Raw genomic sequence first — 27313 nt, 5'->3', positions numbered from 1 at the left:
CACGTAACTATTCATACATATCCCACATACTGATCCAGGAATGTAAGTATATATACAAAATACGATTTTTAAAGAAAAGCCCAACCGTAACTCTCCATGTATATCTAGTTTATACAATTATAGAGTTAAAAATTGTTTACTGCGGTGTATCGCTGTAAACTAGTGCCATCTAGTGGTTGCATTTGAGAATAAAAAATAACTAATTAGAAAGGAATTATATATGTAACACATTGTGAACAGGGTGTTAATGTGAATTAAAGGAATGGAGTTATAGCAAAGCTAAGAATATTATGAATTGTGTACAGTGTAAATAAATAAACAATATTATAAATATGCATATACATTAAATATTCATAGAAAAATAAAAAGTGAATATTACAACAAGAATATAATCATCAGATTCATAAATCAGACAATGTAGCTACAAGGATCAAATGACATTATATAAAAACAAAGTGATTAAGGCAGTACAAAGTATGCAGGAAAGGGGGGAAAGAACAACGTGTAAGAGTGCATATTAAAGCACATACAAAATAAAAATAAAATGTTAAAATATAAAATAACATAACAAATGTCCCAAAATAATAATAAAAAACACCCAATGATATAATTTACATACATCCAAAAAAGGGGAGGGGATACTATACAGATACAAGGAAAGTATTAGGGTAAAAGGGAGAGTATTGGTAGAGCATTCGCTTTGTCTGTCCGCGACTAATCCCAGAATCCATGTTGGTGGCATATACGTTGGACAGAAATATCAGACTTTAATAGATGATCAGATCGGGGCACAATCAAAAATAAAACAAAAAGCACTTTATTATCATATTAAAACGTTAAAAGGATAAAAACCGGTAGAGATATCACAGAAAAGCTGCAAAACTCACATTTTCATTTAAACCTAAAGGAGTCATGGTGTTCAAAACTGCGATCCATCTGCATTCTTTTTGGGCCAACAAAGTCTTCGCATCTCCACCTCTGACACCACAATGTACCCGGTCAATCCCCCTGACCTTAAAACTCTTGGGGTCTCCCCCATGGCAGAGCTTAAAATGTTTGGGGATAGTTTTAAGTGTTGTTAGGTCCTCAATTTCTCTTGCTGCTACTATGTCCCTAACGTGTTCTCTGACTCGAATTTTAAGTTGTCTAGTGGTCAGACCCACATAGATTTTAGGACAACCACACGTGGCATAATAAACCACATAGCTAGTGTTACATGATACGTAATCTAAGATTTTAAAGGTTCGTTCACCACCTGTAGATGTGAATGTAGTTGATCGAACTACATTAACACAAGCCACGCAGTCACCACATGGGTTACAGCCCTGAATAGGGCCTCTGGTTGAAAAAGGATGTAATTGTTTGGGCACATAATGACTTTTAATGAGAATATCCTTAAGGTTCTTAGACCTCCTTGCCGTCATCTGAGGGTTTTTTGGCAGCGAGGTCAAAAAGGCTTTTTCAGTCTGCAATACAGGCCAGTGTTTCTTTAGGATTGACCGCATCAGTTCCCATTGGTTGTTGAAGGTTGAAATAAATCTAACCACATTATTGTCCTTTGTCCCAACCTTAGCAGGGTGTAGTAATATCCTCCTGTCAGTATTTTTAGCCCGCCTGTAGCCGTTTTTGATACATCTATTACTATACCCTCTTTCCTGGAATCGTGATTTTAAGTCTCTCGCCTGGTTCTCAAAACTGGCCTCTGAAGAGCAAATCCGCCTCATCCTAAGGAACTGACCAACCGGGACAGCCTTAACAGTGGAATGTACGTGTGCTGATGTGGCATGTAGTAAAGAGTTCGTAGATGTCTCTTTTATGAACACATCCGTCTACAGCAACCCATGGGCGACAGCCTCGATGGATATGTCCAGAAAATTGACTTTATGTGCATCGGCCACGTACGTCAATTTTATATTGCGGTCATTGACATTCAATTCCTGCATGAACTGGAGAAGTAATGCCTCCGTCCCTTGCCAGATGAATAGTATATCGTCAATATAGCGCAACCAGCACTGCACATAGTCCACGGCATGGGCGCCGCCACCATGCAAAACCTGCCTCTCCCAAGCTCCGAGAAACAGGTTGGCGTATGACGGCGCGCACGCCGCCCCCATGGCAGTGCCCTGTTTCTGTAAGTAAAATACATCCTTGAATACAAATAAATTGTGAGTCAGGATGTATTCCAATAATTCCACAATCAAGTCACAGGTTTGGCTGTTCCAGTTACTCATCCCCAGGAAGAGGCAGACAGCCTCGATTCCATCCTCGTGTCTAATGGAGGTATAGAGGGATTCTACATCAGCCGTTACTAGGATCATATCGGGTTCTAGAGTGATCTCGTCCAGATGAGTAAGTACGTCTGTGGTATCCCTCACATACGAGGGCAGACATTCGACCAACGGTTTTAGGTAATAGTCGACAAACTTACAAATCGGTTCGCAGAGTCCTCCAATTCCTGACACAATCGGTCTTCCGGGGGGATTTGTCAGATTTTTGTGGACCTTGGGCAATAGTTAGAAGGTCGGGATTTTGGGGTAAATCACAGTTAAACCTTCAAGGATATACTATTCATCTGGCAAGGGACGGAGGCATTACTTCTCCAGTTCATGCAGGAATTGAATGTCAATGACCGCAATATAAAATTGACGTACGTGGCCGATGCACATAAAGTCAATTTTCTGGACATATCCATCGAGGCTGACACCCATAGGGTGCTGTAGACCCCGATATGATCCTAGTAACGGCTGATGTAGAATCCCTCTATACCTCCATTAGACACGAGGATGGAATCGAGGCTGTCTGCCTCTTCCTGGGGATGAGTAACTGGAACAGCCAAACCTGTGACTTGATTGTGGAATTATTGGAATACATCCTGACTCACAATTTATTTGTATTCAAGGATGTATTTTAATTACAGAAACAGGGCACTGCCATGGGGGCGGCGTGCGCGCCGTCATACGCCAACCTGTTTCTCGGAGCTTGGGAGAGGCAGGTTTTACATGGTGGCGGCGCCCATGCCGTGGACTATGTGCAGTGCTGGTTGCGCTATATTGACGATATACTATTCATCTGGCAAGGGACGGAGGCATTACTTCTCCAGTTCATGCAGGAATTGAATGTCAATGACCGCAATATAAAATTGACGTACGTGGCCGATGCACATAAAGTCAATTTTCTGGACATATCCATCGAGGCTGACACCCATGGGTTGCTGTAGACGGATGTGTTCATAAAAGAGACATCTACGAACTCTTTACTACATGCCACATCGGCACACGTACATTCCACTGTTAAGGCTGTCCCGGTTGGTCAGTTCCTTAGGATGAGGCGGATTTGCTCTTCAGAGGCCAGTTTTGAGAACCAGGCGAGAGACTTAAAATCACGATTCCAGGAAAGAGGGTATAGTAATAGATGTATCAAAAACGGCTACAGGCGGGCTAAAAATACTGACAGGAGGATATTACTACACCCTGCTAAGGTTGGGACAAAGGACAATAATGTGGTTAGATTTATTTCAACCTTCAACAACCAATGGGAACTGATGCGGTCAATCCTAAAGAAACACTGGCCTGTATTGCAGACTGAAAAAGCCTTTTTGACCTCGCTGCCAAAAAACCCTCAGATGACGGCAAGGAGGTCTAAGAACCTCAAGGATATTCTCATTAAAAGTCATTATGTGCCCAAACAATTACATCCTTTTTCAACCAGAGGCCCTATTCAGGGCTGTAACCCATGTGGTGACTGCGTGGCTTGTGTTAATGTAGTTCGATCAACTACATTCACATCTACAGGTGGTGAACGAACCTATAAAATCTTAGATTACGTATCATGTAACACTAGCTATGTGGTTTATTATGCCACGTGTGGTTGTCCTAAAATCTATGTGGGTCTGACCACTAGACAACTTAAAATTCGAGTCAGAGAACACGTTAGGGACATAGTAGCAGCAAGAGAAATTGAGGACCTAACAACACTTAAAACTATCCCCAAACATTTTAAGCTCTGCCATGGGGGAGACCCCAAGAGTTTTAAGGTCAGGGGGATTGACCGGGTACATTGTGGTGTCAGAGGTGGAGATGCGAAGACTTTGTTGGCCCAAAAAGAATGCAGATGGATCGCAGTTTTGAACACCATGACTCCTTTAGGTTTAAATGAAAATGTGAGTTTTGCAGCTTTTCTGTGATATCTCTACCGGTTTTTATCCTTTTAACGTTTTAATATGATAATAAAGTGCTTTTTGTTTTATTTTTGATTGTGCCCCGATCTGATCATCTATTAAAGTCTGATATTTCTGTCCAACGTATATGCCACCAACATGGATTCTGGGATTAGTCGCGGACAGACAAAGCGAATGCTCTACCAATACTCTCCCTTTTACCCTAATACTTTCCTTGTATCTGTATAGTATCCCCTCCCCTTTTTTGGATGTATGTAAATTATATCATTGGGTGTTTTTTATTATTATTTTGGGACATTTGTTATGTTATTTTATATTTTAACATTTTATTTTTATTTTGTATGTGCTTTAATATGCACTCTTACACGTTGTTCTTTCCCCCCTTTCCTGCATACTTTGTACTGCCTTAATCACTTTGTTTTTATATAATGTCATTTGATCCTTGTAGCTACATTGTCTGATTTATGAATCTGATGATTATATTCTTGTTGTAATATTCACTTTTTATTTTTCGATGAATATTTAATGTATATGCATATTTATAATATTTTTTATTTATTTACACTGTACACAATTCATAATATTCTTAGCTTTGCTATAACTCCATTCCTTTAATTCACATTAACACCCTGTTCACAATGTGTTACATATATAATTCCTTTCTAATTAGTTATTTTTTATTCTCAAATTCAACCACTAGATGGCACTAGTTTACAGCGATACACCGCAGTAAACAATTTTTAACTCTATAATTGTATAAACTAGATATACATGGAGAGTTACGGTTGGGCTTTTCTTTAAAAATCGTATTTTGTATATATACTTACATTCCTGGATCAGTATGTGGGATATGTATGAATAGTTACGTGGGGCGCGGACTCCCGCCGCCGGGCCGTCTTTCTGGCTCTCTGCGCCTGCGCTGTTTCCCTGGTGACGCGTCCCGGGATTCGCGCATGCGCAGTAGGACATTGACGTTCGTCGGCGGTATTTTTTGCGTCACCGCGCTTGTCATAGTCAGGCGCCGCTTATACCGGCGCCTGATTGGCATAGACAGACCAGAGGACTTCATGATTCCTATTTAAAACTGGTCACTGACACAACACCGGCACCCCTTGAGAAAGCTACAGGCGAAACGCGCGTCGGGGCGCACTTCTACACCTTGGGTCACACTAATCTCCTCAACATGGGTAAGTGCATCTGTTAGACCTATTCTGGCTTTATGCCGTCTTTCAAAGGCACTAGTCACTTTAAGTAAATACAGGCTTTTACTTTTGAGCTCTGCATACTCTGTTTTTTGTACCACTTGTACTTGCAATTATCAATATAGATGCACCCTGTGTTGGAGTTACATTGAATTAAATAAATCTTTTATACCATACACCAAAGGTATTTATACACTCTGATCAATGTATATATTGGTGATCCAGACAAGGATTTATTTTAGATTCTCCGTTTTTGTTATTTTTTGTATTTGATGTCATTAATAAAGATGTTTAATTTTTTCATACTTTGATATGTATGGACTCTTTTTTTTCTCTAGTTTATATTGTTTGTAAAATATGTAAATCACTCTGATATATTTGAATGAAGTTGATTATGCTAATCATACACATGCTTTATAACCCATGGCGTGTCTTGTATCACCATGCTTGAGAAAGATCCCAATGTGGTATTGAAACGTTGCATCTTTATGATGTTGTCTGAATAAACCACAGTTCTGTACTTTGAACTTGGAGCGCTGGAAGATCTTCTGTGTAGCGGCACCCCAGTTGGGAACCACTGGATTAGAGGCATAATAATCATTTACATTGACCTCTATGATGACTTCTGTCGTCCACGGCCCATATCTGCAGTTTGCCACTCAGATCTCTTCAGCTTCTCACTTTTGAAACATTTCCGTACCTATAAACGAAAGACAATAATTTTCTCATAGTGCCTCTAAATATAATAGCGCCACTCACTGCACCTCTAATTATAATAGCATTTATACACTGTGTACCTGATTATAACAGCACCACACACAGTGTCCCATACACACGCATTGTACCCCCCTGTAGATAGTGCCCCCTGTAGATATTGCCCCCCATAAAGCTGCCTGTATATAGTGCCCCTCATAGAGCCCCTTGTAGATAGTGCTACCCCATAGATCCCCCTGTAGATAGTGCCCTACATAGAGCCCCCTGTAAATAGTGCTCCCATACATAGTGCTCCCTATAGAGCCTCCTGTAGATAGTGTCCCCCATAGAGCCCCCTGGAGATAGTGCCCTACATAGATCTCCCTGTAGATAGTGGCCCCAATAGACACCCTGTAGAAAGTGCCGAACATACAGCCCCTTGTAGATAGTTCCCCCATAGGGCTACCTGTAGATACTGCCACCCAGAGTCCCGTGTAGATAGAGTCCCGTGTAGATAGAGTCCCGTGTAGATAGAGTCCCGTGTAGATAGAGTCCCGTGTAGATAGAGTCCCGTGTAGATAGAGTCCCGTGTAGATAGAGTCCCGTGTAGATAGAGTCCCGTGTAGATAGAGTCCCGTGTAGATAGAGTCCCGTGTAGATAGAGTCCCGTGTAGATAGAGTCCCGTGTAGATAGAGTCCCGTGTAGATAGAGCCATACACACTGTTAACTGAAAAAAAACTATAAAACTTTACATGCTCACCTGATCCTGTTCCCGTGCCACCCTCTAGCAACGAGGGCTGGTCTCTTCTAACCAAGTCTGCTGGAGTTGAAAGATGCAAGCAGCGTGAGGACGTCATCGTGCCACTTGTGTCATTGAAAAGTGTTGAATGGCAGGGCAAGGAACTAATGTTCCTTGCCGTGACATTCAGCGCCTTTCAATGATGCAAGCAGTGCAATGATGTGATTGTTCCTTACCCTTCCATTTAGTGCCTTTCAATTACAAAAGTGGCGCGATTACATCATTGCGCCTCTTGCGTCATTGAAAGCCTCTGAATGACACGGCTAGAAACAAATGTTTCTTGCCCTGCCAATGCTAGAGATAAATTTTATTATACCTGCGTCCTATAGACGCAGATATAATATTTGTGCTTTTGGGCCCCTCTTTGCAGCCTTAGGCTCTGGGCACTTGACCAGATTGCCCTCATTATAATTCACCCCGATAGGGCAGCATTGGGTGTGGTACTTACTCAGTCTAGGTGCCAAAGTGAAGCCATGTTCACCTCCCTGGAAGTGATGTTGGCACTTTCAGGAGATTCAGGCTATCGGAAAGACTACTTCCAGAGATTACCCCCAGAGTCCTGCATTGCATTAAAATCCCAAGTAGGGAAACACTGGCTGTGACCTGCACTGGCAATTCTCAGGGCTCTTAGGGGAGGTGGGGACAGGGCACAACCAACGCCTTGCCCTAGTCGGTGGCCCAGAAGAGTTGCTATTGCGTCGCTGGTACAAAGCAGCGGGCACACTCTCCAACAACATGGCCTGCAGCAGTTGGTCCATCAGGAGGAGTGGTTGACAGGGTCACCCATGGGGTTGGCATGTGAGAGAAGGATATTGTGTTGTTAACACCAGAAATAAGTTGGCTGAGGAACGGAAGGACTCCTTTGAGAAGGAACCGACCCCAGCATTCCACGTGGATGGTAGAAGGGGGTCCCCAATGAGCAGCATGAAATACGGAAAATATCCAGGAAAAGACCCTTTCTCCCTGCAACCAGATGAGTGTTTGCTGGACCTTGTAGGGCTTGCCTGGTCTCTATCACCACCAGAGGACATCCCACGGTTACAGAAAAAAGCTGGACTACACTTTTGCAGCTGTTGAGCAGTTGGCCAAGGGACAGCCTGGCGAGTGCACCTCAATACAAAGGTCTGCGTATGCTATCAGGAGCGGTGATGGGGGATGGATGAGGAGAAGCGTCTTACTGGCAGTGATTTAGGATTTGTTGTCTAGATTTTGGAGCAGTGCTGGGATATGATCTCAAGTGGATGTATAGGCAGGGTAGTCCACAAGGAAGGGTCTCTTGGTACCGCCCTCGGTAAGGGGAGAGGTAACGGGGCAGGCCATGACGGCCATTGACATATCTCCTAGGGTCCAAAGATGGGACCGCAGCTGTGGAGATTACTGATAAAGTGGAGTGATCTGATTAAACAACGGCAGTCAAATCGAAACAGGTTAAGAACGTTCCTTTAGCCAGTTCAGTAAGGGGTGAGGTATATGCATGTTTTGAGGCTCCCCTGTGCATACAATTTACATTGGAGAAAGAAAAAATCTGAAAGGATAAGTACATAGATATTTTTTTTTATTGTTGCAAGAATGAAACCAGATGAAACCAGATGAAACCAGATGAAAGTAAAAAGGACAAGGAGGAAAAGTGATGCTATTGTTGATTCATCTAGCTTTTTCTAATTGACTACAGGCTTTCACCATTTTGGCCAGTATTGTTCTCGAGAAGGCGCCTGAGAATTGTTCCACATTATTTTGTTACACGGACTCGATCTGGAGAGCTTACAGGGTCGATGGGGGGTTGGCGTGGCTGTGTCATGATAAACAGTTCCGCAAGCAGATGTTCGCTCAAAGGGGTAGTTTGCAGTCCTTTCCTAAGGCAGTCCACATTTCCTCAGTAGCAGGGCAGCTGGTGCCAGAAAAGGATGCTGTTGGCATTTAAACTAAGGGTTATCTATGTTTACCACTCATTATTCCAGATATAGGGATCTTCACGTCCTGTCTCATTGCTTCAGGAAAGGTAAGGGCCATGGTCTGATCCTGCAAAAAAGAGGGGTGAGGCTGGTGAGATTAGCGGAGATGCTGCCATTACTAAGGGTATAACAAGATAGAGAAATAACGGACCTTCTGAGGGCAAGGTTTGCAGAAGGATTCCACATCCATTGCTAGTCAGCTGTATATTTTTCCAAAGGATCCAAGATGAGAAAGGTATTGACCAGAAATCTAATATTTCTGTTAGTAAAGGGAGGTAATTTGATTGATATAGGGATTTTTATTTGGAAGAAATATTGATTCCTAAATATTTGAAAACATTTGTGTACCAGTCAAAGGGGGATGTACTCTTTTGTCTGGGAGTGTAATGTTCAGGAGCTGTGACTTAGACATGTTAACTTTAAAACCTGATATAAATCCGAATGATTGAAAGGGAGACTGCACGAGTGGTGAAGCTGAATGTGAATTGTTGATGATAATTAATAAATCATCAGAAAACGCTGCCACTTTATGTTTCCTCCCTACAAAGCACAGTCCCTTAATTCAGACACAGTTAGACAGGACCCTTGCTTTTATTTTTGTGACCGGGCCCATGTGGCAGTGCCAGTATTGCCCTGATGATGGCCCTGATACTAATTGATCTGGATTCCGGTTGTAATTATGTGGGGGTTTTGTTCTTGGAAATTTAGTTCAGCTTTTATTACATTGGTGTCATCATGGTTGGAAAAAGTGGGCTGTCACCGGAATTATGCACCTGGCTATTACGTTTTTTAAATAATATAACGGTTGTCACCGGTTTGTTCGTGGATCCTGGTTGTCGTCTGGGAGATGGTGCGTGGAACCCAGGCAACGCTTGGCACAGCGGGTAGAGGCGGTCGGATGAATAGGCAGAAGTCAGGACAGGCAGCAGATGCCGTAACGGGTATGGCAGCAATAGGTCAAGGCAGTCTGCAGAACCTAACTCAGCAGGACTTCCTACTCCATACAAAAGCTTCTCGGATGTCTTCTGCAAACAACAAGCTGAATTGCTGCCTCCTCACAGGCCATACGACTGTGCCATAGACCTGGTCCCCAACGCCATGCCTCCCAGACGTAGAGTCTACCCTTTGTCTTTGCCCGAGACTGAGGCCATGTCTAGATATGTCCAAGAAAATCTGGAGAGAGGATTCATTCGTAAGTCCTCCTCTCCTGCTGGCAAAGGGTTTTTCTTTGTAGGAAAAAAAAGACAGCTCCTTGCGTCCTTGTATTGATTACCGAGGATTAAACAATATCACGTTAAAGAACAAGTACCCGTTACCATTGATCTCAGAACTCTTTCACCGTCTACAGGGGGTGAAAATCTTCACTAAACTAGACCTACGTGGAGCTTATAATCTCATCCGTATCCACAAGGGAGATGAATGGAAAACCGCCTTCAATACTCGTGATGGGCATTTTGAATGCCTCGTCATGCCCTTTGGACTTTGTAATGCTCCTGCGGTTTTTCAGGCCTTTGTTAATGACATTTTTCGAGATCTGTTGTACAGCTGTGTGGTGGTATACCTGGATGACATTTTAATCTTCTCTCCCAATATTCAAACCCATCGTGTTCATGTGCGCCAAGTGTTACAACGTCTGCGAGAGAACTCTCTGTTTGCCAAGCTAGAAAACGCCTCTTCGAGAGAACCAGCCTGCCTTTCTTGGGGTATGTAATTTGCGACCAGGGTCTTCAAATGGATCCAGCCAAGCTGTCATCAATTCTCAACTGGCCTCGTCCGCAAGGACTCAAAGTGGTCCAACGCCTGCTAGGATTCTGCTCTGACCAGAAAAAGGGTTAATGCTAAAGACTGGACCGCGGAGGCCGAAGCCGCATTCCAAGCTCTTAAAGTTGCCTTCTCTTCTGCCTCAGTCCTACATAGACCGGATTCCACCAAACCATTTGTTCTGGAGGTCGATGCTTCTTCTGTGGGAGTTGGAGCTATTCTGTCCCAAAAGACTTGTAGAGGGAGACTGGTGGCCTGCGTTTTTTTCTCCATATCGTTCACATCCGCTGAAAAAAATTATGGAATCGGAGATAAAGAACTTTTAGCTTTTAAATTCGCCCTGGAGGAAAGGAGACATCTGCTTGAGGGTGCACGGCACCCCATCATCATTTACACAGACCATAAAAACCTCCTACACTTACAAACTGCTCAGCGCCTAAATTCTCGTCAAGCTCGGTGGGCATTATTATTCTCCAGATTCGATTTTCAGCTTCATTACAGACCTGCTGGAAAGAATACCAAGGCTGACGCCTTATCTAGCTGTTTTGACCCCACAGACCAAGAGCCCAGCCCCCAGTTTATTATAGATCCGAAACTTATTGTGATCGTTGCTCCTGCTGAAGAGATACACATTCCCCGAGGAAAGACCTACGTAACCCCGAAACAAAGGGATTGTGATCTGCATTGGGGTCATGCCTCCAGGGTTTCTTGGCACCCTGGCATCAAAAGTACTCTCGATTTCCTATAACGGTTCTCACCGGTGTGTTCGTGGATCCTCGTTGTCGTCTGGGAGATGGTGCGTGGAACCCAGGCAACGCTTGGCACAGCGCATAGAGGCGGTCGGATGAATAGGCAGAAGTCAAGACAGGCAGCAGACGTCATAACGGTTATGGCAGCAATAGGTCAAGGCAGACGGCAGACGTCGTAACGGGTATGGCAGGAATAGGTCAAGGCAGGCGGCAGACAAGGATAGTCAAGTTCAAGCAGAGGTCAGTAACGGGAAATCCAGACAAAAGGCAGAAGGAACGGAAACAGGGTACTAGGGCACAGGGAACTCACGGGGAACTTGGTTGAACAAGCAGGGATGGAAGGGAGGAGGAACCTTAAATAGTAAGTTCTGGGAATTAAGGCGCGCGCAGGCCCTTTAAGGCAGGACGAGTCAGCACGCGCGCCCTCTAGTGACTGCAGCCGCACATCGAGGATGCCGACCGCGGAAGGAGGTAATGGCTGCACTCACCTGATGCCGTCCAGGGCCAGCAGAGCGTTCGGACTGGGAAAGTGGAGCTCGGGACGAGGGAGGGCTCCGGAACCGGAGCAGAAGCCGTGGGAACGGTGGGGAACGGCGCGACAGCCGTTACAAATAATAGAAATTAGGTCGTTAGGGTTGGCAATTTATTATCGTCAGCAAAAAGGTCACCCTTAGGGGTAGCACAGGAGTGTTGGATGAGTCCTATTTTTTCCCATTACACCTCGGAATGTGAAACCTGCCATATTGGGACCATTCTACTAAAATATGCAGATGACATGACGCTGATTGACCTGATAACTGGTGAGAAGGAAACCTTATTTAGATCTGATATTCAGCATCTGGAGAGGTGGTCTAGGAAGAGTAATATAGTCATGAATGTGGAATAGAAATTAAGAAATTATTATCGATTTTAGGAAAAATATCCAAGTACAGTCCAAGATGACCATAAGTGGGAACAAGGGGAATTCAATAAAGGAGTATAAGCTCTTAGGAACAGGAAGCCTAGCACATGTGCAGGGAACAGAATTTTCAAGGTCCAGTCACTTCCATTTCACGGTCTGTTTGAATTGTTACCATCAGGCCGTGTGATTAGGGCACCTATAAATAGGTTTAGAGAAAGTTTTAACCAACTGCAGTGCATCTTTTAAATAGTCTATGTGCAGGGGTGTAGCTACGGGGGACAGGCGGGGCATGTGCCCCGGGCACAACTTAGAGGGGGGCGCCAGCGCCACCTCTTCCTGTTCTATGATTGTACCTGTGTCTATAGGACACAGGTACAATTAGAAGCAATGAATGGCCAGGTACGTTTCATGCCCGGCTATTCAGCTCTTTTGTACCAGTGAAGCGGTATCGCGCTTCCGTCGATGAAAGGCGCTGACTGACAGGGAAAGTCATCCTGCCCAGCGAATCAGCGCCTTTCATAGATGCTTCGATCAACCCCCAGGAGACCTGCGCAGAAGAGAGCAAGTCTCCCTTGCTTCTGGCCGGCGTGGGAGCGGGATTAAGGTGAGTTTGAATAGTTTGTTATTTTATTGTAATAAAAAGGTGTGTGGCTTTATCTACGGGGGGGGGGGGGCTTTATCTACAGGGGGGGCTTTATCTACAGGGGGCTTTATCTATAGGGGGGCTTTATATATGTGGGGGGGCTTTATCTACAGGGGGCTTTATCTATGGGGGGCTATATCTACGGGGGTGGGCTATATCTACAGTGGGGCTATATACAGGCGTGGGCTATCCATGGAGCACTATATACAAGGGTGGGCTATATCTACAGGGGGCTATATACAGGGGTGGGCTATCTATGGAGCACCATATACAGGGGTGGGCTATATCTACAGGGGGGGCTATATACAGGGGTGGGCTACCTATGGAGCACTATATACTGGGGTGGGCTTTATCTACAGGGGGCTATATACTGTGGTGGGCTATCTATGGAGCACCATATACAGGGGTGGGCTATATCTACAGGGGGGCTATATACAGGGGTGGGCTATATGTGGAGCACCATATACAGGGGTGAGCAATATCTACAGGGGGGCTTTATACAGGGTGGGGCTATCTATGGAGCACTATATACAGGGGTGGGCTCTATCTGCAGGGGGGGCTATATACTGGGGTGGGCTATCTAGGGAGCACCATATACAGGGGTGGGCTATATCTACAGGGGGGGCTATATATAGGTGTGGGCTATATGTGGAGCACCATATACAGGGGTGAGCAATATCTACAGGGGGGCTATATACAGGGGTGGACTATATGTGGAGCACTATATACAGGGGTGGGCTATATCTACAGGGGGCTATATACAGGGGTGGGCTATCTGTGGAGCACTATATACAGGGGTGGGCTATCTGTAGAGCATTATATACAGGGGTGGACTATATGTAGAGCACTATATACAGGGGTGGGCTATATCTACAGGGGGGCTATCTACAGGCGTGGGCTATCTGTGGAGCACTGATCTGCAGCGAGATGATGGGTGGTGTGATTATGATATGATTTATTTTTTGTGAAACAGCAACTCCCAGCATATCCTTACCATTGCTCGGGCCATGCTGGGAGTTGTAGTTTTACGCCGTACAAACCTATATGGCAGGGGTTGCACTAAATTGAGTTGTATTTCTGTTGTTGTTGTATTTATGTACTGAGCTTGGTTCTGGTGCTGTATATATGTACTGAGCTTGGTTCTTGTTCTGTATATATGTACTGAGCTTAGTTCTGGTGCTGTATATATGTACTGAGCTTTGTTCTGGTGCTGTATATATGTACTGAGCTTTGTTCTGGTGCTGTATATATGTACTGAGCTGGTGTTGTGTATAGAACTATATTGCTTGTAAAATATGCAAACGTTTTTATGCTCGAGTTACATAAAAAGAAATGTGGAAAAGAAATGACACTTCATTGATTGGTAGAGAAAACAAACACGGCGAGGGGGAAGGCGATGTCGGGAAAGAGGTTGGGGGGGGGGGTCGCCAAACGGAATCTTTCCCTCGGGCGCTGGAGAACCTAGCTACGCCTCTGTCTATGTGATTGTATGTATGATATGTTGTATATGTGATAATCCTATAATTTTTTTAATATGGGGATTGCAATTTGTAAAATGTTTATATCTGACAGTAAATTACTTGTCTTCTACCCTATGTCACCTTTCTCCAAAGATCGACCGCTGTTTAACGAAGGTTCATTTCACCACTTCTGATGGCGAGTTGATTTACTTTAACAATAATGGAAACTCACCTGTGAGATTTGATATTTTAAACTATTTTATGTTGAACACAACGAGAGAAACAAGACAAGTTGGATATTTTCATGATGTGGACGGTCATCAGCAATTTATAATAAATGACAGCGATATTCACTGGGATCCAAAATGTATCCAGGTAGATTTCTTATATACATTCCAACATATACATTATTTTATCTTCTTGGTAGGACAACTTATTCTGCGACACTGTCCACATGTAATCACTCACATCGGTCCCTTTCCCACCTCGCTCGTAATCTAATCTCTCTATCCTACTATTTTTTATTTTTTTACATTGCAGGTACAAAACAGCGGCCAAACTAGTAAAATATTAGGATTAAGCCAAACTCTCCCTGAAGATCCCTGAATGCAGGATAAAACCTGTTGGAGAGGCTAGGTCTGACTGAGTAATGTCCGCAGGGATGTGTTAGGGTTCGACAGCAGTTAGAACGCTCTGGTGAGAGTGATATAGACATCTGAGATCAGGCTGTTTAAAGGGACAGTGGATAGGACTAGGTCTACATGGAAGCAGCACACAATAGATGGCTATTAGGGTGCTCAAGCAGTAACAGTCCACACATAACAGTGACCTACATCTGATGAGGCTGCCGAACAGGGAGTAGGACCAGATATGCACAAAAGGTGCACGCATTAGATGACTACAATGGTGCTCTATAAGTACTAGTCCACCTGTAAGGCTCTGTTCATACAGAGTTTTTTTGCAGGTAGAAAAATCCAGATGGAATTTTGAGGCAGATTTGACCTGCCTGCACGCCGTTTGCCGCGTTTGTCGTGGCATTTCTCACAGAGGTTTTCGGCCACGGCCATTGAGCGGCAGGGGCAAAAAAGGCGGTAAAAATAGCTTTCTCTGCCTCCCATTGATGTCAATGGGAGGTCAGAGACAAAAATGCCCGAAGAAGGGGCATGCTGCTTCTTTTTCCTGCGAGCCTTTTTTTTCCGCTCGTGGGAAAAAACACTTCCGCCTACCATTGAAATCAATTGGAGGCGATTTCAGTCGTTTTTTTCCGCGGTTTCAGACGCGGTTTTGTGGAAAAGACCACGACAAAAAGCTTAATGTAAACAGTTATCTATACCTAACCTACCCAATTTTGTGGAAATTGGGACTATGAGTTAATCCCATCTCTCTGGGATCTAATCCATCAAAGTGTGTACTATATTTTTTGGACACTTTTTTCATTATTTTAACATATATCAAATAAAAGTGATTTATTAGTATTAGTGGATACCCTTTTACAGTGATAGATTTTTTGCATTCCCCTCAAATTAGTTTTTTTTAAAAAAAAAAAAAGCTAATTAAAAAATGTTATGTACCCCAAAATGGTGCCATTGGAAAATAGAACTTGTACTGCAAAAATCAATCTCTTATACAGCTATATCGAAGGGAAAAAATAAAATAGGTATGGCTCTTGGAATGTGATGAGAAAAAGACGGTTCTTAAGGCGCAAAATAGGCTGGACCTTAATGGGTTAAGGTAACTGCTACAGAAGAAGGTTTGAGGGTTCTTTATAAAGCAGCCAGAAAATAAAGGTGTACCTTAACTATTTTATTAATAGTCAAATATATCAACTATAACTGACAACAGTAATGGGGCAATACCCAATTTATACAGCGGTTTCAGACTTTATAAACCTTCTTCTCTTTCCAGCCTCCACAATCTGTCTGCACTCCAAACTGTCTACAGTGATATAGGAATGTCCTCCATGAAGGACGCCAGAGTTGCTGCTACTATTGTGTCCCCTGTCCACAGGGTGAAATCTCCAACCAGACCGGTAATATTTTCCTACAGGTGATGTGGGTTGAACTTGATAGACATGTGTCTTTATTTAACCTAAATACGTCACTGCCGGCCGCTGACGGCCGCGGACAGGCACCTGCATTTGCCGGCCGTGTTCCCATATAAATTATTAAAGCGCGGTCCGTAAAAAGCAAAAAAATAGGACATGTCCTATCTTTTGAGGAGACTTTCTACGGCAAGGACTCCTTCCAGTAAATATACGGGAAGGTGTGCGTGGGCAATAGAAATGAATGGGTCTGTAATTACGGATGAATTCTACATCGTGTGCCTGGGACCTAAATATGTAACACTTAAAATACACAATTTCTTCACTTGTTGATAAACTTCTCATATAAGTTCTCACCAACTGAATTGTAACTTTTGTGGTTGATGTCCCAGATGTCTATCAGCCATTTTACTCTTTAATTTCTTCTTATTTTCTTAAAATTAACATGGATAATATAGAACATATTTTTACCTAAATATCCTCCTCCTTCTCCTCCTGAAAAAAAAATCTCTGTTCAAAGCAACCAACTAATCTGTTACCCTAAAGCTTTCCTATAGAACTGAGTCAATCTGTAATCATTTTCTTTATTAGGGTTTTTTTGGTTGGCAAATATTCTATTCCTACATACTTTAATACAGATCCATATTTCAGCCCCTATTTTCTTACGTGGTGGAAATATGTCATAGAAATTGGAAACTCTGCCATCTTATTTTCTAAATCCATTTCAGTTCGAATAAGTCTGAGAGTCAAACAGGGCGATTGGGCACTTGTGATTCCACAAACAAATACTCACCGCCTCCCCTGGTCTTCCAAACACAGGCTGCAGTAGACACATAGGACAGCTATGTCATGATGTCGTATTTTTCCCATGTGACCACTGAAGCCTGTGATTTGCTGCATTGATCACACGTGACAGACACGTCATCTCACCTTCCGGCAGGGACACGTCACTACGGTAGAGCAGAGGAGGTGGTGGGTATGGTATTTTTTATTTTAATCGCCTCATCTCCTCTTTTTTTCCTCATAATCTGCAAAATTGTAACATTTTGTGTGCCGCAAAGCCAAAAAGTTCTGGATTTCAGCGAATCTGAACCTTTTGGGTAATTCAGACTTAATTCAATTTGTGCCAAATCGGTTCACTCATCTCTAGCAACAATGACTAAATAATTTTTCCCCTGGCCTCCGATACATAGTCATTATAGATTGAGAGCTGGCCTGTCGTTAACAGTAGCGGTTATATTTTTTCATGTCACAAAATCATACCAAAAGTAGGCAAAAAAATTATATTAATCAATATTAATCAATGCCATCTTAAAATTCTAGAAACTGGATCGCCTGACTCATCCCCCCACCTACGGTAACTCTTTCTCATTCCTCATGAAGGTAATGATCCTCCCCCTTTACTTCTTAAATGTTGTACATTCCTATGATCAGGACACTTACTCATTTCCTACATCTTGTATTCACCTCTCATTCCTTATAGATTGTAAGTACCCTTGTGCAGGGCTCATAATCATTTCCATCTCTACAATCCACCCTTATAGATTATATACTCCTATGAACAAGGACCTTACCCCCTGACCACCTCTTAAATCTTTTGTATTGATTAAAAGCTCCGATAGACCCATTTCTTACTCATTATTCACCTCTTCTGCCTACTACTTATTATAGATTGTAAGATTTAATGTTCAGGGCTCTTCGTCACTTCCCTCCTCTGGTATCGCCCTCTTATTTTATATAGATTTCAAGCTCCTCTTGTTTGGTTATTTGGCTAAAAAGCCACATACATTTTGAAAAATTATTTTATGGATTTTAGAATGTCAAGAAAAACTAGATTTACTAAATATTAATAAAAATAAAAAAACTAAAACCCTAATAAGAAAATAGAGAAAATCAGAAAGGAGAAAGAAAAAAAATCAATATAATGGTTTATTATTTTGTAAGAACTCATTAATATGTCACATACATTTTCACCTTCATAGATATGGAAAGTTGTGTGAAGTGTTCTGAGGATCAATGGTCGAATGAGAGAAGAGACACCTGCATCCCAAGAATCATCAAGTTCCTGTCTTATGAGGACACCCTGGGATTCTCTCTTGTAGTGATCGCTGGGGTCTTCTGTCTTCTGACTGCTGTTATATTGGGAATATTCATCAAATACAAGGACACAGCGATTGTAAAAGCCAATAACCAGAACCTCAGCTTTCTACTTCTTCTCTCACTCATTTTATCCTTCCTCTGCCCATTGTTATTCATTGGACGTCCAACCAAGATGTCCTGCCTCCTCCGACAAGTGGCTTTTGGGAACATTTTTACCGTTGCTATTTCTTCAATTTTGGCAAAACAATCACCGTGGTCTTGGCCTTTAAAGCCACAAAACCAGATACCACAATGAAGAGGTGGCTCGGGAGACAATTCTCCAAAAGTCTTCTGATTATCTGCTCATCCATCGAGGTTTTCATCTGTGTCTTCTGGTTGTCCTTCTCTCCGCCATTCCCATATCATGATACAGAGGTAGAAGTGGGGAAGATAATATTACAGTGTAATGAAGGATCTGTCACTGCTTTCTACATCTCTTTAGGTTATATGGGATTTCTGGCTGTCTTAAGCCTCGTTGTAGCATTTTTGGCCAGGAAACTTCCGGACACCTTCAATGAGGCTCAGTACATTACCTTCAGCATGCTGGTCTTCTGTAGTGTGTGGGTCTCCTTCATCCCAGCCTATCTCAGCACCAAGGGAAAATACATGGTGGCCGTGGAGGTCTTCGCCATTGAAGTTTCAAGTGCTGGACTTCTGAACTGCATCTTCATTACTAAATGTTTCATTATTCTACTGAGGCCAAAACTAAATGTAAAAGGCAATTTAATCATTCAGAAGAAACACAAGACTATTATATAAAACATAGTATACAACGTTGTAAGATTTATTATCATTTGAATTGAAAAAAATCCTAAATCTGTATACGGTACTAGGCAAGGGCATTGCTAGGGTCTTAAAAGACAAGCAGCACAAGCCCCAATACATATGTATGCCCCCGAAAAATATTATATATAAATGTATCTCAGAGACAGCATATCTATAAGACTGCAACCCTTATGGCTACAACACTGGTAAGAATTAGACATGTTCTCTGCAGACAGTATCACACATGATAAGATTAGATATAGCAGTACAAAAAACAATATCACACGATAGGCTTAGATGCAGCAGCTCAGCAGACCGTATCAAACATGATAGCCTAATATACAGTGGCTCAGCAGGCAATATCATACATGATAGGCTTAGATACATCTGCTTAGCAGACAGTATCACATATGATAGGCTTAGATACAACGTTCAGCAGAAAATATCACACGTGATAGACTTAGATACAGGGCCCCAGCCGTCAGTATCACACATGATAGGCTTAGATACAGGGCACCAGCAGTCGGTATTACACATAATAGGCTTAGATACAGGCTTTCAGTAGTGAGTATCATTATACTTTCCCTCAGGGGCAGCTTTGGCATATCTGGGGCCCCAAGCAAAGTTATTTCTGGTGGCCCTAATCAGACAGTTGCAGAGAGTGCCCCACACATTTCTCCCTGTAAATATTGTCACCCCATCCTGTGTAGTGTCACACAGAGTTCCCTTATATATAGTACAACACACATTGTCCCCTGTAGATAGTGCCACACACATTGCCCCTTGATAATAATGCCACACAATCCCTTGTAGATAGTGCTACACACTCCCGTACATAGTGACATAGTGTCCACTGTAGAGAGTGCCACTTAACCCCCTGTAGATAGTGCCACACACATCCCGGTAGATAGTGCCACAGCATACCCCCTGTAGATAATGCCACACAGTGCCCCCTGTAGATCATGCCACACAGCCCTGTAGATAGTGCCACAGTACTCCCTGTAGCTAGTTACATAATTCATACGGTTGAAAAAAGACACATGTCCATCAAGTTCAACGAAGGGTTGGGGGAAGTAAAAAAAAAAATTCTACACATAAGAGCTTATACCAGCTCCTGCGGTAGGCTATTCCATAGATTCACAGTTCTCACAGTAAAGAAGGTTTGTCGCCTCTGCAGGTTGAACCTTTTTTTCTCCAGAGGGAGGGAGCGCCCCCTTGTTTTTTGAGGCGGTTTTACATTAAAAAGGATTTCACGTGTCATTAATATATTTATATAAGTTAATCATGTCCCCCCTTAGTCGTCTTTTTTCAAGGCTAAATAGGTTTATAACAAAAGAAAAAAGCATATCCTATTTATATGACCCAAAAAGTGCAATTGTTATTGCACGGTGCCGTCCAATATAATAATATAGCAAAAAGGAAAAGAAAAAAAACTATTGAACAAAACCAGCACACTTTGGGTAGGAAATAAGTGCAAAGTACAAAGTTGTTTAACAAAATACAAAATTATTTAATTATTAAAATATTAAGCAATTATCAATAAATATGAAAATACAATAAACATGATAATATATAATTGACATTATACGGGCGCTATTCCAATATACCGAACAATAGGTGCATGCATCCAAGAAAATCTTTAAGCAGTATATAATTCCGGAGAAACAGTCATCCACATATCATCCATATGTAGCTGGAGATGGCCAAATAGTAAAGGCATGTGCCAAGAGAAAAAGCAAACTATTTTGCTAAATAGGTTTAGTTCTTTTAATCTTTCCTCATAACTTAGATTCTCCGCGCCCCTTATTAGCTTCGTTGCTCTTCTTTGTATTTTTTTCTATGAACTGGAGCCCAGAACTGAACTGCATCTTCTAGATGAGGCCTCACTAATGCTTTGTAAAGTGGTAATATTACATCCCTGTCCCGCGAGTCCATGCCTCTTTTAATACACGACAATATCCTGCTGGCCTTTGTAGCAGCTGATTGACACTGCACGCTGTTATTGAGTTTATGATTTACAAGTACAGCCAGATCCTTCTCAACAAGTGACTCCCCAAGTGTAGCGCCCCCTAGGACATATGATTCTGCAGATTATTACACCCAGATCCTTCTCAACAAGTGACTCCCCCAGTGTAGCGCCCCCTAGGACATATGATGCCTGCAGATTATTACACCCAGATCCTTCTCTACAAGTGACTCCCCCAGTGTAGCTCCCCTAGGACATATGATGCTGCAGATTATTACACCCAGATCCTTCTCTACAAGTGACTCCCCCAGTGTAGCTCCCCCTAGGACATATGATGCTGCAGATTATTACACCCAGATCCTTCTCCACAAGTGACTCCCCCAGTGTAGCGCCCCCTAGGACATATGACGCCTGCAGATTATTACACCCAGATCCTTCTCAACAAGTGACTCCCCCAGTGTAGCGCCCCCTAGGACATAAGATGCTGCAGATTATTACACCCAGATCCTTCTCAACAAGTGACTCCCCCAGTGTAGCTCCCCCTAAGACATATGATGCTGCAGATTATTACACCCAGATCCTTCTCCACAAGTGACTCCCCCAGTGTACCTCCCCCTAGGACATATGATGCTGCAGATTATTACACCCAGATCCTTCTCAACAAGTGACTCCCCCAGTGTACCTCCCCCTAGGACATATGATTCTGCAGATTATTACACCCAGATCCTTCTCAACAAGTGACTCTCCCAGTGTAGCCCCCCCCCCTAGGACATATGATGCCTGCAGATTATTACACCCAGATCCTTCTCAACAAGTGACTCTCCCAGTGTAGCCCCCCTAGGACATATGATGCCTGCAGATTATTACACCCAGATCCTTCTCAACAAGTGACTCTCCCAGTGTATCTCCCCCTAGGACATATGATGCTGCAGATTATTACACCCAGATCCTTCTGAACAAGTGACTCCCCCAGTTTAGCTCCCCCTAGGACATATGATGCTGCAGATTATTACACCCAGATCCTTCTCAACAAGTGACTCCCCCAGTGTAGCGCCCCCTAGGACATATGATGCTGCAGATTATTACACCCAGATCCTTCTCTACAAGTGAATCCTCCAGTGTAGCTCCCCTAGGACATATGATGCATGCAGGTTGTACCCAGATGCATAACTTTGCATTTATCTACATTAAACCTCATTTGCCAAGTGGACGCCCAAACACTTAGTTTGTTTAAATCCGCTTGCAATTTACGAACATCTTCCATAGTCTGAACTATATTGCATAGCTTGGTGTCATCTGCAAAAATAGGAATAGTGCTATTAATCCCATCCTCTATATCATTAATAAATAAGTTGAATAATAGGGGTCCCAGCACTGAACCCTGGGGTCACCACTTATAACCGGGGACTATTCAGAGAAGGAATCATTGACCACAACTCTCTGGATACGGTCCTTGAGCTAATTCTCAATCCAATTACAAACTATACGTACTAAATCGCTAGTCCTTAATTTACCCATTAGACGTCTAAGAGGGACAGTGTCAAATGACTTTGCAAAGTCCAAAAACACTATATCCACAGCGGCCCCTCTGTCTAGGCTTCTGCTCACCTCTTCATAAAAATAAATCAGTACCAGATGAAGAAGGGTATACATATGGATAAGTTAGATATAGAGCGTACACCGGAGGCCAAAGCTTCCAAATTTTTCCAGAAATGGAAGATCTTTATCTGCAAACACTATCAACAAAGCAAGATTGTGGAATTGATGGCACCATTTCATTACACGTCCTGGTATTTGACCAGAGCGGTTGCGGGGACGCTAGGTAACTTGAGGCCTCAGTGAAGGTCTACTGCAAGGAGAGGTGGTACACGAAGCTTGAACATGTAGTAACATATGACTATTAGATCTGATGTCCTATTTTCGTCTATTGGTTTCTATTGGAGATTAATTGAAAACTGATGGGCCCTTGAGCTATGGTGGGGGGGGGGGGGGGTTACGCTTGATTGTTTAGTTACTTTGTTCTAATGTTATTTGTAACAACAAGTATCTCAATGCACATTTGTGATACTGTGAATGTTGTAGAATACTGTATACTCTGTCATCTCCTATGCAATATGTTGCTGTTATTGTACATCTCCTTTTCTCATGTATTAATTTTGATATACTACATTTGGTTTTTTGTAATAATGCTATAAAACTCAATAAAATTTGTTTACAAAAAAAAAAATCAGGTTGATTTGACAACTTCTGTCCTTAGTAAAACAGTGCTGGCTGTCACTTATAATACTATTTATTGTCACATAATTCTGTATATAGTCCCTCAATAGCCCCTCAAACATTTTCCCCACTATGGATGTTAAGCTTACTAGTCTATAATTACCCGGGGAAGACCTAGAGCCCTTTTTGAAAATAGGCACCACATTTGCCCTGCGCCAATCCCTTGGCACTATACCAGTCACTAGAGAATCTCTAAATATTATGAAGAGGCGGACAGATCTAACTGAACTAAGCTCTTTAAGAACTCTAGGGTGTAACCCATCTGGTTCCAGGGCCTTGTGTACATTTATTTTGTTTAATTTAGCTTGGACCATCTCTACATTCATCCAATTCAGTATATCAACTGATATATTAACAACACTGGCAGCAACTACATCAGCTGCTCTTTCTTCTGTTGTATATACAGAGCGGAAGAACCCATTTAGTAACTCTGCCTTCTCTTGATCCCCTGTGACCAACTCCCCATTACCACTATCTAGGGCTAGTGCCTCACAACCCTCTGTAGATAGTGCCACAAACTAAAGAATCTAAGAAACTTATGAAGGAGGCCTCCAAGTGCCAGACATGCTAAGACGTGCTGAAGACCAAAACCCAGATGATCCATATTAGGAGAGTTTTAATTGGAAAACTTCTAAGGTTGTAAGTAGGGAAATTAGTAATTGTTTTGCTAAGAAGAGAAGTTTTGAAGTTTGTGTCTAGTGATAAGTCAGATCTAAAGTAGATACTATTTAGTACAGTTTGTATGCAAAATGTGAAATAAAAATTAAGAAAATAGTAATAAGAAAATTTATTCTACACGATTTGAATTTGGATCAACTTTCCCAAAAGTTTTGCATTCTACTACTTTAGAAACATTTTGGGTCTGCTGAGCACAAATCAATGGATGCCATTTTACAGATTAGAAAAAGGATCACTTGACCTTGGATGAGCTTCCCTATAATGGCTTGCAGAGAGCCTTCCCAAAATGCACTTCGATTATCATTCTCTTTACCCATATAAGATGTAGTCACTTTGACATTACTATTGGTGGCTTGACTTTAAAGGCTTAACTCTACTAAGCCAAATCAACAAGCCTTGACAAAGATTGAGGAATTGAGGAATCTTTAACCATGAACAAAATCCATACATTGCAGGAGTAAAAACAAACGTAATCTTATCCACCCCTTTAATTTACTAGAACTGGAACAAGTACTTAACCCCATTCATGCAGAAAAAAGCCCAGACAACATCTGTCCACGCAGGTGCTAGAGGCATTTATTACTATTTTGCCGAAAGGGGGGAAAAACCCCAGTTGTTGTGGGAGTTATCGCCCCATTTCCATGCTGAACTCAGGTCTAAAGTAGTGGGCCAAATTGTTGGCGAACTGTTTGAGACCCTTGTTTAAATACCTTCTGGGCCCTGAACAGTCCAGTTTTAAACCAAACAGAGAAGGTAATAACTGTCATGATCTGTGGGTATGTGCAACCACTGGGCCATACCGCCGTGGCAGGATAGTAGCTGGCCAACAAAGTACAAAGTCAATATGTAAATAGTCCAAGGACGAAGGTACCTCTAGTGGTTCAGACTGTAGCAATGGATAGGCATAGATGGGAACTTGACAGCAGACACCAGACGTGGTGTAACACAGCAGGCGGAGCCGGTGGCTCAATACGACTCCAAACAAATGGCTAGGGATTCAGGGTACAGGGCAAGGGAACAACTGAACAGGATAACACTAAGGGACCATTTGCAAGACTAACATAGAAAAACACTTCTTATAGTCCAGGGTGATCATAGGCTAATTAATGATAATTCCCATGTGCACGCACTGGCTCTTTCAGGCCAGGCATGAGCTTGCGCTCGCGCACACTACGGGACACAGCGGACTGGAGCGGAAGTGAGCGCTAGCATCTCCTGGGGAGTAGATGCGGGCCAGCGCTCGCAGATCCATGGCTGCGGCCGTCGGGGGGGGGGGGGGTGAGTAATCCCGACGGTTGGCGGCCATGGAAGTATCCCCCCTCTTACGCCCCTCTTTTTGGGGCCAGAGTGAGAGAGGAACTTCTTAATGGGGCAGGGGCATTGAGGTTATCTTCTGACTCCCAGGACCTCTCCTCTGGACCAAACCCCTTCCAATCCACCACATAAAAAGTTCTTCCTCCTACTTTTTTGAAGTCCAGGATCTCCTTAACCTCAAATACATCGGAAGAACCGCTGGGAGCAACTGCAGAGCTAGGAATTTTTGTGTAGCCGTTTAGGACCACCGGCTTCCGGAGGGACACATGAAAGGAGTTGGGGATCCTGAGGGTAGGAGGCAGCCGTAGAAGACAGGGTTTATTTGCTGTAGGATCTCAAAGCGTTCGAGGAACCTGGGAGCAAACTCGTATGAAGGTACCTTTAAACGGAAATTCCTTGAGGACAGCCAGACTTTGATACCCAGAAGGTACTCCTGTCTGCCAGGCGCACAAAAGTCCTCTCCAGAGGGATGTCTCTAACTTGCAGAGATTTTGAAAATTTGAAAAATTGTTGCTAAAGTTAAAAGCCTTGTAACGTTCTAGAAAAATAAATGGATGTTCAAAAAATAATGCCAACATAAAGTAGACATATGGGAAATGTTAACTATTAATTATCTTGAGTGGTATGACTATCTGTCTTACAAGCAGAATAATACAAGTTTTGAAAATTGCTAACTTTTCTACATTTTCAGTATATATTGAATTTTTTAAAATAAATAAACGCAAAGCGTAATGTCAAAAATTTACCACCAACACAAAGTACAATGTGTCATGAAAATCTCAGAACCACTTGAACAGGGATATGCGTTCAAAAGTTATTTGAAAAATAGGGCTCTGTCATTTAGGCAAAAACTGGCAGTGATGACAAGGGGTTAAAATGGCTAACTCTGTTAAATATAAAAGTACAATCAATATGAATAATAACAGAACAATCTTACCAAATCACTTCTGATGTTTTAGATACAAGGGCATTATATGTGGTCCAACATGGTTGTCTGTATACAGGGGGACGTGTCCAGTGTCCTTATTTAATCCTGAAAAAATGTATCTGCCAGGGTCCTTGGAGCCTTTACGGAGCAACCACCCAGAAAAGGATGAACCCATCTGGAACCTGCCCCAGACTAAAAATACCCTAAATAAGTCCCCACATACTTCTCTATGTATTTTGTCTAAAGGTACAGTTGATAAAGAAAAATAAGCAATATAGCTTTTGCTGATAATTAGTTGCCGTTTTTATACAGTATGCTTATGCTACATATATGTATACTTTGCCTCTGAAATGTATTTTATATAATCCTGTTTGCTAAGGTTTGTTCTTAAACATTATTCTCTGAATATGAGACTGCTGGCCTCCTTACCAGGCCTTCACGGCCATTCTAATATAAGACTGCCAAGTTTATTGGAGACAGACGATATTCTAGACAACATAAATCTTTTACATAGAATGATGTGTTATTAGTTCACATTTCTTGTTTGACAAATCTTGCAAGGCAGTTCCATGATGGCAGTTACACAGAAAAGGCCTTTAACAGGTAAAACTAGAAGTCAGTCCTTAGGTCTTCTGTCTAACTTTTAAGAGGATCTCCGTGGCAATGTTTTTCTTATTTCTTACTTCTCTATCTCTCATCATTTTAACTTTTCTTTCTTTATAAAGGATTATTTTATTTTTACTGTGAGACAAGAGAGTTTGTTCAAGATTTCCTCATGACAATATAGACTCAGGGAACCTTTATCAAGACGTGACCAATTAGTTATGCCCAGTATAATCACGGTGTATCTGGTAAGGGAGGACGCTG

General features: G+C 42.5%; 1 protein-coding gene across 1 annotated transcript; it reads left to right on the top strand.

Moving 5' to 3' along the window:
• Positions 1-5360: 5360 nt before the first annotated feature.
• On the top strand, positions 5361-19277 carry LOC142759293 (vomeronasal type-2 receptor 26-like). The gene is given in 4 exon segments (XM_075861320.1): positions 5361-5364; positions 16305-16367; positions 18362-18712; positions 18715-19277. Coding segments are annotated over 4 exon segments (981 nt in total).
• Positions 19278-27313: the final 8036 nt, after the last annotated feature.

This window comes from Rhinoderma darwinii, chromosome 4, assembly GCF_050947455.1.
Source record: "Rhinoderma darwinii isolate aRhiDar2 chromosome 4, aRhiDar2.hap1, whole genome shotgun sequence".
NCBI classification, from domain to species: domain Eukaryota; kingdom Metazoa; phylum Chordata; class Amphibia; order Anura; family Rhinodermatidae; genus Rhinoderma; species Rhinoderma darwinii.
Note: the sequence above shows the minus strand (reverse complement) of the source record. Positions and strands in the feature narration are given on the sequence as shown.